The following is a 12,319-nucleotide window of genomic DNA, read 5'->3' as shown; positions in this document are numbered from 1 at the left end:
AAAAAAAAAAAAAAAAAAGACACAGAACAGTCCCACAACAAAGAATTAATCCAAGTACACTAATGCTGAGGTTCAGAAACCCTAACCTAGGAGGAACACATGAGAAATACATTAGTTATCGCAGAGAAGAGGGAATGTAGCTGGAAGATTACTTTGTACTCTTTAAAAAATTACTGAATTTGTAAAACTACTTACTCAAATATTAAAATTAAACAATTCTCATAAATTACTTATCCATCTGTTGACCTACCTGTTGGTTCTCAGATGTCTTAGCTCAGGAAATATAATCAGAGACAGTAAAGTTCTCAATCCCTGAGCCTAAGACATATTTCTGTCTTGTTTTCTGAAGGTGCTACCCTGTGTGTCATCTGCCAAGACAGAAGTTCCTTGCGCCAAACAATCGTCCGCTTAGAGCTAGAAGATGAGTGGCAGTTCCGCCTCCGGGACGAGTTTCAAACTGCTAATAGCAGTGATGACAAGCCTCTCTACTTTCTTACTGGACGTCATGTATGAGCTTTTGAAGAGACCAAAAACAGCAAAATGATGCCTAGGTGGGGTGGGACAGAAACAGTTTGGGATTTTTTTTTTTCCTTTAAAGTACAATCACTGTGGAGCAAAGTGCAACATATTTGTCTAAATTCTCCAAAGAACTCCCCAAATCTGACCCAGGTCTTTGGGGATACCACTCTTAATTGGACCCTTAAATTCAGGTAAACTCCCCTAGGCAGTTATGCAATTACTGAAGATACGGTCTGCCCATGGGATCCTGAGGAGGATATACTTTGGAGAGTGAATATGGAGTCTGCATTATTTTTTCTATTACATTATGTTAGGGGGAAACTGACTCAGCATTAACTACCCTGAATGTGTTACAGGAGACTCATGCCATTGGTGTGGAATTAATTGAAGATTAACGTTTGAGGCCTGAACCCTCAGTTTCTCTTCAGATCTGTACTTTGGTACAGTATTACTCAGGGGTTTGAAATGATAGAATGTAGATGATATTTGTATTTAAAAAAAAGCAGTAGCTATGTCTTTCTCTGTGCAGTGTTAGTTTAAGATTTATAATCTTCTATGTATTGAAACTTTTGGCAAAATTTCCACAGGAGTTCAAAGTTTACTATTTAAACTGAACAAACAAATCAGTAAATGCAGAGCAGGCACTGTGTGCATTTATGCATCTTCTCCTAGCCTAATTCCTTTGCTTTTCCCATTCTTTAAACATGTTTCCAGGCTTTAAGAATATCTTTACCTAAGAGACAATGGAACAGCGATTAATCTTGTGCAAAAGAACCTGATTAAGTCAGTTGTGTGAGTTAAGAAGTTTTCAGAAGGTAACCTGCACCCACCCTGTTTTGTTGGAATTAAGCAGTTGTTGGCACCAGCAAACCTAAATGTCAGGCTGAGGTGCTGTTGCAGAGTGGAAGTAGTTTTCTTCCTTTCAGGGACTCAAGCAAAGCTTCCTTTAAAAGATGCACTGAATATTACCACCTTACACTGACACCACCACAGAAATTGCTGAACTGGGAAACTGAGCCATAGAAAGAGAAGTGTTTTACTTAATCCTACCAGTGACTCCTGTAAGGAGTAAGGAAGACTCCATTAAGAGTCTTTTTGACTCATTAAAATCAGCAGGGGGTGTTTGTCTAGTATCAGCAGTGGAAGGCATGTTTCTACAGATTTCTCTAATATTTTAATCAAAAACATTATTTTTAGAAAACGTTCTAGACAAACTCTTAGAAGTTTACTCTTAAATTATTCCAGTTCTCAACACTGTACAATCTCTTGAGTTTTCTCAGCCCATATTTACTATTTTATCCCACTTAAAATGGTCATTTTTACTTGAATCCATCTTGTTTGTGACCTGAAACTACTGAGGGGCCTACTAAGCCTGCATTTACTTAGAACAAAAAATGTTAATTGACCAGCTTTATTATCTTATAACAAGGAATTTACAGCTAGTGAAAAAATGGAATGTATTAGACTAAAAATGGTTTGTAGATCTCTTGGTTTTAATATAGCTACTTATGCTTTAACTGTATTTTGAAGTCAACAATTCCTTTTAACCCCATTGTTAATTGTCCTTTAAAGAATACCTGCCTTATATATGCTTTAAAAAAATACTCCTTAATTTTAGTACAGCGGAATTTTTGGTAAAGAGGTATGTTTTGAAGCAGTTTGGTTTAAGTATGAATGTATTTCACTTGTTCCTGTTTTGTTGAAAGGGCCTAATGCAAATATCAAGAAACCCACTGTCTGTGCAATACTCCAATAACATTAACTACATAGGGCAAATAAAATACTTGAAATAATTCTAAAACAATTGTACCTGGGGTAGATGGCCTCTCAGGGTTTCTTCTGGCTTTATGACTTCATAGTCTAAATCATTTTTTTTAAGTAGTTACATCAGATGCAGGTATTAGGGCTGCACTCTGAAAATTGAAATTATTATGAGCTCTTAAATATTATTTAACTCTGTGGAAGAGATATGCCAGAACAAAGCCAAAAGACCATCACCCTTATCATAGAGAAATTGACCTATTTTCTTTTCAAAGCCTATCTCACTAAGGTTTGGATCTTTTAAAATCATCTTACCAGTACAATTCTTCAGAGAATGTTAGGTCCTTCTTTAAGGATAAAGTTGCACAAACACAGGACACCATGATATGTGTGCATATATATCCTTGTGTGTTCAGCTTTAAGCTTTGCAAGCCCTTAGGACACTGATGTGGGATGAATGGATTCACTAGGTCCACACAGTAACTCACCTATAGACCGGCTAAACCTCAGCATGTATGACAGTTCACACAGGTTAATACTGAATGTAAACTAAAAGCTAGAATTGTTGTAGTCAATTTTTTTTGGCTGTAATTTATGCAGTTGCTTTTTTTGATTTTTAGAAAAGAGGATACCTGCGTTACTTTATTACTGTAAAATTTTCTTAACTAAAATTTGGTGAATTTCACTAGTCATTCTACCTCACATTTTGTTAATGATTCAAAATTGTCATAAGTTGTGTCTACTGTATGTTTCTGTCCTTTAATTTGGTGAATGTATTAAAGTTATCTCCCACCCCCTCCAAAAAGTTATTTTTTAATTTTCTGGCATGTTAAGAAAACAAGCTCCCTGACTCTGGCAATATCCAACCTATAATGTGACTTCCAGCCTTTTTAGGACAACTCCAAGAAAAGATGATGTTGAAAATACACACAGTAGATCCCAATCTTTTATTTGACAAATTGCAGCTATACTCACTTTGATGTCCTTTTGGAAACAGAACTTTGGGTTGCCAGAACTATGTGGTATGATACAAGGTGTTATTGTTAATCTCTAGTTTAAACTGCTCAAACTTTTTGAGAACTTTGCAAAAGCTGCTAGAACTATGTAGTATGAAGACAATGTTATTGTAGTATGAACTCTATCTTCTTAAAAGTTGTTTGGTGAACTTTTGGGAATAACTTTGCTGTCCAGAAAAATGGCTTTCAATCTATTAATAAAGTATAGTAAATTAAAAGAATTTGACAGAGAATCCATGAAAACAATCTTCTAGGCCAAAGGGCCCTCAGGAAGGGCAGTAAGTATTTGTAAATGTAATGATAGACTTTCAGAGGAAAGCAAAGACTACTGGTGTTCCACTATGCATTCCAAAGCAGCTGCCTTGAAAAGACTGAAACTCTGACTGCTGCAACATCACATTTAACTACTTAGGCCTGGAACAACATCCAGGAACAAACATTCCTCAAGCTTCTCTTTAGACACAGAAACTGGAAACTGGTCCTTAAAGTTTCCTCTGGGTCTAGGAGAATACTGCTCTAACACTGAAACCTTGGCTTCACTGAAAAGAAAACAGAACAACAACAAAAAAAACACTGCTAAAAATGATTTTAGAAGCTGCCTCTAAGGCCAAAGAAAAAGTCATTCACATAATAAATTCACTGTGCTCTCAACTATCAAGTATTGGGTTAAAGCATCTACTTCAGTGACTATGACAATAGATGATATTAAGTTTAAAGGAAAAAAATACAAAACAGCAGTAAGTTGTTTTCTGACCACTTCATTACAAATATTTTATTTTTACTAGTCCAATGTATTTTATTTTAACCAGAAGGATGGTGGGGGTGGGGGGTTGCTAAAAGAACTCATCCCTTTTTCTGCCAGAAGGCTCAAGAGCCATGAAAAATAAAATGTGTGTCTACAGTTACTACCCCAGAAATCAACTCAGCAATCTCAACTTTAGCCACAATGTGGATGGGCAGGAATACAGCCGTGTTCCCATCCAGAGGGATATGACTCTATAGCTGGGCAGTCGTGCAAAGTAAATGAGAACAATTAAAATATCACTGCAGGTTTGTTGTACTCACTGACCGTCCTTATAACAAGTCAGGCTTTTGGTAGATACACCAAGTTCTCGCACATTATGTAGTAGTAAAATATTGCTTTTTATCAGTGTCCATGCAGATAAAGGCATTATCCATAAAATCTAGTAGTTCCTGACTCTATTTGTGGCTCCTATAGTGCCTCTATGCTAGGCATTTTTATAAAGACCAACTACATGAGGACTGCTAACAAAAAATTTATCAGCACCTTTATAATTAGCAATTACAGACTCACCCTCTTCTGCAGTCTGTGGCCATTAGTGTATACTCACTGTGTCCCTGCTGCCTCCACCACTCCACTGAGACTGCTCTTTTCCTAACATCACTTGGGCTCTCTTCAGTCTTCAACTGTGGTATGACAGGGTTGACCATTCTTTGAATCTTGAAATTCTTCCCTTGGTTTCTACTTCTCTCTTCTGGCTCTCCTACCTTGCTCATGCCTTCTTAGGTATTCTTGAGACGCCTAAATGATGGTGTACCTCAAAAATCTCTTCTGCCTTCTCATTTTACAAACCCCAGGGTGACCCTCTAAACCTTCAAATAAATAAGTAAACTCCATTTGTTTGCTCGGTTAGAATCTCTCTCAAACTCTAGATCTACATATCCAATTGTATACCAAACATACATCTCCACTTGGAGATCCTACAACCACCTTAAAATTGTGACCAAATCTGAGGGCATCCCCATCCAATCCTCCCAACCTAATTCCCCTGTATTCCCATCTGTCAATCTAACTCAAATTACCCAAACCAAAATTCCCACTTACCTTAGCCTCTTTGCCATGATCTTTTTCTGGTTGTTATAAATTCCTATCAATTCAACTGTGTCAATTCAATTTTATCTTTTAAATGTGGATCTGTCTCGTCATCTTCATCTCCACATCACAGCTTTAGTTCAATGTTTAAACACTTTTCACACAAACTGCTCTTAACTAACTTCTAAGTTCCAGATTCCTCACTTATAAACCCCACCTCATAGGACTGTCATAATGATCACATAAAACAATGCAACACTAAACACACAGGGTCTGACACATAGCAAACACTCAAATGTTAGGTATTAACTAATAATACTAAATGTAAAATTTGGGAGGCTGTATCTTCAGCATAAACATGAAAATAAACTTTTCGGCCGGGCGCGGTGGCTCAAGCCTGTAATCCCAGCACTTTGGGAGGCTGAGGCAGGTGGATCACGAGGTCCAGAGATCGGGACCATCCTGGTCAACACGGTGAAACCCCGTCTCTACTAAAAATACAAAACACTAGCCGGGCATGGTGGCGCGTGCCTGTAAACCCAGCTACTCAGGAAGCTGAGGCAGGAGAATTGCCTGAACCCAGGAGGCGGAGGTTGCAGTGAGCCGAGATCGCGCCATTGCACTCCAGCCTGGGTAACAAGAGTGAAACTCCGTCCCAAAAAAAAAAACAAAAAACTTTTCTCAGTAATAAAATTTAAACCAAGCACCCAATATACCCTCTTTCACCTCCAGATAGCTTTGTAAGCAAGTCAAAAGTAGTATACTATTGTTTATGGAAATTGGACCTGTATTATGAGGTTAACAGTTTACTATAGAGTTTACACGATATACCAAAATTTCATTCTGTTTTTTTAAAAAAAACATGTTACCTGTCAGGCAAACAATGAGACCATGGATAACTAGAAGAGTCTCAAGCCCAATGGGAAATGGCAGTATCAAAAGCTAGGGCTGGGCACGGTGGCTCACACCTGTAATCCCAGCACTTTGGGAGGCCAAGGTGGGTGGATCAACATGGTGAAACCCCATCTCTACTAAAAATACAAAAATCAGCCAGGTTGGTGGCACGCGCCTGTAGTCCCAGCTACTCGGGAGGCTGAGGCAGGAGAATCGGCTTGAACCGCAAGGCGGAGGTTGCAGTGAGCGGAGATTGCACCACTGCACTCCAGCCTGGGTGACAGAACAAGACTCCATCTCAAAAAAAAAAAAATTATTAGCCAGGCACATTGGCAGGCACCTGTAATCCCAGCTACTCAGGAGACTGAGGCAGGAGAATCGCTTGAACCCAGGAGGCAGAGGTTGCAGTGAGCCAAGATCACACCATTGCCCTCTAGCCTGGGTGACAGCGTGAGACTCTGCCTCCAAAAAAGAAAAAAAAAAAACAGGCCCAGCGCCTCGGGTGGATCACAAGTCAGGAGTTTGAGACCAGCCTGACCAACATGGTGAAACCCCATCTCTACTAAAAATACAAAAATTAGCCAGACGTGGTGGTGCACGCCTGTAATCCCAGCTACTCAGGAGGCTAAGGCAGGAAATTGCTTGAACCAGGAGGCAGAGGTTGCTGTGAGCCAAGAAAGACTCCATCTCAAAAAACACACAAAAACAAAACAAAACAAAATCCAGAGCATGATGAATCAGAGGGAAATATTTACCCTGCCCTATCATTCTACCCATACAAAGAGTATAGAGTCTTACACCACTCTGGAAATTTTAAAAGCACAAATTTATAGGGAAATAACATGTATACCTGATTATTAATTTAAGGCCCTAAATAAGCCAGTTTTCAACTGAGATGTGATCATTTATTTCAGCTCATAAAAATAACCTAAGTTGAACCATAGTGGTGAATTCATTCTTGGGTGCTGTGGGCCCTTCATTTATTTGAAACATCATAAAAGTACCATGTTACTAAAATAATCAGAAAGGATTTTGCCTTTTGGAAAAGTTCAGCTGATTTGCTGGTGACATAATGATCCTTTGGCAAATTGGTGGAAACTACCTTTAGGAAGCCAATGTTTTAATCATATTTCAAGGTATGAAACCAAAAAAACACCCAGAAAAAGCACAAATGACAACACACCATTATCTCAGTACATTGTTCACTTAGAAAAAGCTATCAAGTATTTTATTATTTTTATTCTACATTATATACAGGTCATAAAAGGCCACAGCAGTTTTCAACATATAAACCCTTTAAAAGTAGAGGGCACTATGAAGGATAGACAAGTATCAAAATGAAGTCCAGTAATGAGGGCATATACTCAGTGCAGTATTTCTGAGGAATAACAAAGCAGATACCAAGTCATCCATACCTCACTTCCAAGTATTTTATAGGTTTTTATAAACCTCTTTGAGATTTGTTAACAGCCTAGGTGTGCCAAGTTACCATTTATTTTAAAAAGTGAAACCAGAATGAAAGAATAATGAATCTAGAGAGTACCTTTCCTAATGCTTGTCATTTACAGCTTTTTAAGAAGAAAGGCCTCAATTATTTACCACTTTCTACTTCCTGTCATCAAAGATAGGAAAAAGCAAAATCAGGAAAAAACGCTCAATATTCCAAATCTTCCTGTTTAGCTGGAGCTTTCCTTTTCTATAGGGGTATATAGTTAAAGCCTTTTAAAACTCAGCTTCAAATTCCAAAACACTTAATATTGCACCCTACTTCAACAATAACTAAAAAAATTGGTTTGTGGCCAGTCGTGGTGGCTCATGCCTGTAATCCCAATGCTCTGGGAGGCAGAGGCAGGTGGATCACCTGAGGTCAGGAGTTTGAGACCAGCCTGGCCAACATGGTGAAATCCTATCTCTACTAAAATACAAAAATTAGCCGAGTGTGGTGGCAGGCGCCTGTAATCCTAGCTACTTGAGAGGCTGAAGCACAAGAATCGCTTGAACCCAGGTGGCGGAGGTTGCAGTGAGCCGAGATCACGCCACAGCAGTCCAGCCTGGGCAACAGAGTGTGATTCTATCTCAATAAAATTTTAAAAAACTGGTTTTCACTCTGTGAAAATATAATCTTTAAACCTCTAACTGGTATCAGCAGATCAATATAAAAAAATACAGTACCAAGCTACACTGGTATATTTCCATATTAAGAACTTCAAAATATACTTATCACTGAGACCATAGTCCTTGCATTAGTTTTCAGTCCACTATGAACAATTATCTGCTGCATGTAAACATGTCTAAATAACTATAGATAAAATACATCAATCATAAATTTCTGTAAAATATAATAAAATATCTTCTTTAAAAAACAAAACAATAAGCTATTACTGCATTGTTTCCAATTTTATGAAAATGGAACAACCATAGGGTTGTTGCCAGTCCTGAGTTCATTGTAATAAAAATGGCCCTAGTTCCTGGTTAAAGTCAGCAACCAATCCATTCTCTTCAATAAATGTCCTCTAGTGGTGTAGGCAAGAATTTATTTTACGTGCTATTCTGTCCATTAATAAAATTATATACCAGAAACTGACCAGTGCCACAGTACTGTGTTGCAAACAGTTTTCCATCAGGAGTGGGATCTGAGAAAGCAATTTCTTCTTTACTCAAATATGAGCCATATATAAAGTTACTCCTATTAAAAAAAAAAAGCAGGGGGAGGGAAGGGGAAAAGTATGAAAGGTTAAAAAAACAGTCTTTCTAATCATTAAAATTAGAATAATCTATCAAATACAATTTGACTAAAAAAGCTTTTTGGGTACTGTTGCATGTGCTCAAAATTGTTGAAAATAATTATTCATCTATAATATTATCAATAATCTGAGGTTAAATTTTAATAAAACAACAATGTAAAAACATTTATCCAACATCTTTTAATGATAAAAATATTCAACAACTAAGGGTAGAAACAGTTTCCTCAACCTGATCAAGGGCATCAGAATTAATGGTGAATGACTAAAAACTGTTCCTCAAAGTTCAGGAATAAGATAAGACTGCTCTCACGTCTTCTATTCAATATTGTATTGGACGTTCTAGTCATGAGGTAAAGAAAAATCACCCAGGTTGGAAAGAAAGAAATAAAACTATCTGTCCATAGCCTGCCATCACACTCAGCTATTTTTGCAGATGACAAGGCCTTGATTTTAGAAAATCCTTAAGAATTCACAAAAACAAACACAAAATCTAATAAACGAGTCTGGCAAGGTTGCATATTCAAGATTGATATTCAAAAGTAAAATATATTTTTATACACTTGTAATGAACAACCTAAAACTGAAATTTACAGGGAAAAATTCCATTTACAATAACATTTAAAAAAATTAAATACTTGCCAGGCACAGTGGCTCACACTTGTAATCCCAGTATTTTGGGAGGCCAAGGCGAGAGGATTGCTTGAGCTCAAGAGTTCAAGGCCAGCCCAAGCAACACAGCAAGACTCCGACTGTACCAAACAAATTTTTGCCAGGCAGATGCCTATGGTCTCAGCTACTCAAGAGGCTGAGGCAAGAGGATTTCCTGAGCCCAGGAAGTTGAGCCTGCAGTGAGCTGTGTTTGTACCACTGTGCTCCAGCCTGGGTGACAGAGTGAGATGCTATCTCCACCCAAAAAAAAAAAAAAAACAGCAGCAAACAAAAAAATAAATTTAACAAAAGAAGTGTTAAGACTTGTACACTGAAAACTATTAAACATTGCTGTAAGATATTAAAGACCTAGGGCCAGATGCAATGGCTCACACCTATAATCCCAGCACTTTGGGAGGCCAAGGCAAGCAAAATGCTTGAGCCCAAGAAGTTCGAGGAGACCAGCCTGGGGAACATGGCAAAACCCCATCTTTACAAAACAGACAAAAAAACCCCAGAAAAATTGGCCAGGTGCAGTGGCTCATGCCTGTAATCCGAACACTTTGGGAGACCAAGGCGGGTGGATCACCGACACCAGGAGTTCAAGACCAGCCTGGGCAACATGACAAAACCCCTTCTCTACTAAAAGTACAAAAATTGGCCAGGTGTAGTGGGGCAAGCCTATAGTCCTAACTACTTGGGAGGCTGAGGCAGAATTGCTTGAACCCAGGAGACGGAGGCTGCAATGAGCTGAGACAGCGCCACTGCACTCCAGCCTGGGAAACAGAGCAAAAAAAAAAATTAAATAAATAAAAGTGGACATGGAATTTGAATATACATTTGATAAATGGCCAATAAGCACATGAAAAAAATGGTCAACATCTACTAGTCATTAGAAATACAAAGCAAAACCACAATTAATTACACTTTACAACCACCAGGATGGCTAAAATACAGACAGACTATAACAAATTTTGGTGATGTGAAGAAATTAGAACTCTCACACATTATTAATGGGATTGTGTATCACGATGCAGCTACTGTGAAAAACGGTTTGACAGTTCCTCAAAATATTAAACACATACCTACCATATGGCCAAGCAATTCTACTCCTAAGTACACGCCCATGAGAAATAACAACACGCATCCACACAAAAATTTGTACATAAATGTTCATGGCAACACTATTTATAATAGCCAGTGAGTGGAAAGAATCCAAATGCTCATCAACTAATGAATGGGTAAATAAAAGGTGATATAACTACATAGTGTTATATGATTTGGCAGTTAAAAAGAGAATGAAGCACACTAATACATGCTACAATATAGATGATTCTTGAAAAGATTCTTAAGTGAAGGAAACCAGTTGCAAAAACTCATATGTTGTGGGATTTCATTTATATGAAATGCTCAGAATAAGCAAATCCACTGAGGCAGAAATGAGATTGGTGGTTGCCAGGGGCTGGGGACAGGGAGAAATAGGGAGTCTCTGCTAATGGAGATGGAGTTTTTTGGGGGAAAAATGAAATTGTCTTGAAACCAGATAGTGATGACTAGTGTACAACCTTCTGAATATATTAACACCCACTGAACTACAAACTTTAAAAAGATGAATTTTATGGTATATAATTATATATCAATAATGGTTTTATTTTTTAAAAAATTCTTGGCTGGGCATGGTGGCTCATGTTTAATCCCAGCAACAGTTTGAGAGGCAGAGGTGGGCGGATCCCTTGAGGTCAGGAGTTCGAGACCAGCCTGACGAACATGGTGAAACCCCGTATCTACTAAAAAAACAAAAATTAGCTGGTATGGTGGTGGGTGCCTGTAATTCCAGCTACCTGGGAGGCTGAGGCTAGAGAATCGCTTGAACCTGGAAGGTAGAGGTTGCAGTGAGCCAAGATGGTGCCACTGCACTCCGGCTTGGGCAATAGAGCAAGATGACTCCTCTAAATAAATAAAAAAACAAAAACTAGCTGAGTGTGGTAGCATGCACCTGTAATCCCAGCTACTTGGGAGGCTGAGACAGGAGAAATTCTTGAATCTGGGAGGTGGAGGCTGAAGTGAGCTGAGATCACACCACTACACCCTAGCCTGAGTGAGAGAGAGTAAGACTGTCTCCAACAACAGTAAATAAATAAAAAATAATTTTAAACATTTAGCCAGGATATAGCCTACTACATAATCTCATACTATAATCTTAACAAGGAGTGCTGGACATTAGTAACAGAAGACCCGTACAAGAAGAAACAACAAATGAAAAATGTAAAAACTCTTTGTGTTTTAACAGGAAGCTTATGGTGACAATTTTACTACCACATGGAACATACAACTACTATTACCGGTTTGCTTTTTTTTTTTTTTTAAATAAACTAGAACGATCTTATGATTGCCACAAGATTTAAAGGAGGGGCAATACCCTCCTTTAGAATCAATTTGTTTTCAGGCTTAGTTCTGAAGAAGTAAAAACGTACTACCCCTTGTCATGAAAAGGGTAGACAGATGTGAGCCCTCCTGGATTATTACTTATTAATAAAAGAGTCTGGGCATGGTGACTTATGCCTGTAATCCCAGCATTTTGGGAGGCTGAGGTGGGCAGATTGCCTGAGCTCAGGAGTTTGAGACCAGTCTGGGCAACACAGTGAAACCCTGTCTCTACTAAACTACAAAAAATTAATCAGTGGCTCACGCCTGTAATCCCAGCACTTTGGGAGGCTGAGGCAGATAGATCAAAAGGTCAAGAAATCAAGACCATCCTAGTCAACATGGTGAAACCCCGTCTCTAACTAAAAATACAAAAAATTAGCTGGGCATGGTGGCGCGTGCCTGTAATCCCAGCTACTCAGGAGGCTGAGGCAGGAGAATTGCCTGAACCCAGGAGGCGGAGGTTGCGGTGAGCCGAG

The 12,319-nt window shown here is 38.5% G+C and overlaps 2 protein-coding genes across 4 annotated transcripts in view; one reads left to right on the top strand and one right to left on the bottom strand.

The window, feature by feature from the left end:
- The window catches only part of GREB1L (GREB1 like retinoic acid receptor coactivator), a 315,577-nt gene extending 312,060 nt beyond the window's left edge, over window positions 1–3,517 (top strand). For all 3 annotated transcript variants that reach the window (XM_017498857.2, XM_017498849.2, XM_037728128.1), the window contains one exon: window positions 350–3,517. In XM_017498857.2, the coding sequence (XP_017354346.1) occupies window positions 350–513 (164 nt within the window). In that variant the 3' untranslated portion in view covers window positions 514–3,517. The remainder of the gene's footprint in view (window positions 1–349) is intronic.
- A 4,550-nt stretch (window positions 3,518–8,067) lies between these two features.
- The window catches only part of ESCO1 (establishment of sister chromatid cohesion N-acetyltransferase 1), a 75,727-nt gene continuing 71,475 nt past the window's right edge, over window positions 8,068–12,319 (bottom strand). The window contains 1 exon segment of the mRNA XM_017498870.2: window positions 8,068–8,710. Coding sequence (XP_017354359.1) covers window positions 8,563–8,710 — 148 coding nt within the window. The 3' untranslated portion in view covers window positions 8,068–8,562.

Source organism: Cebus imitator, unplaced genomic scaffold, assembly GCF_001604975.1.
Source record: "Cebus imitator isolate Cc_AM_T3 unplaced genomic scaffold, Cebus_imitator-1.0 Scaffold12, whole genome shotgun sequence".
Lineage (NCBI taxonomy): Eukaryota > Metazoa > Chordata > Mammalia > Primates > Cebidae > Cebus > Cebus imitator.
The sequence above is the reverse complement of the archived record's forward strand: the minus strand, read 5'-3'. Positions and strand labels throughout refer to the sequence as shown.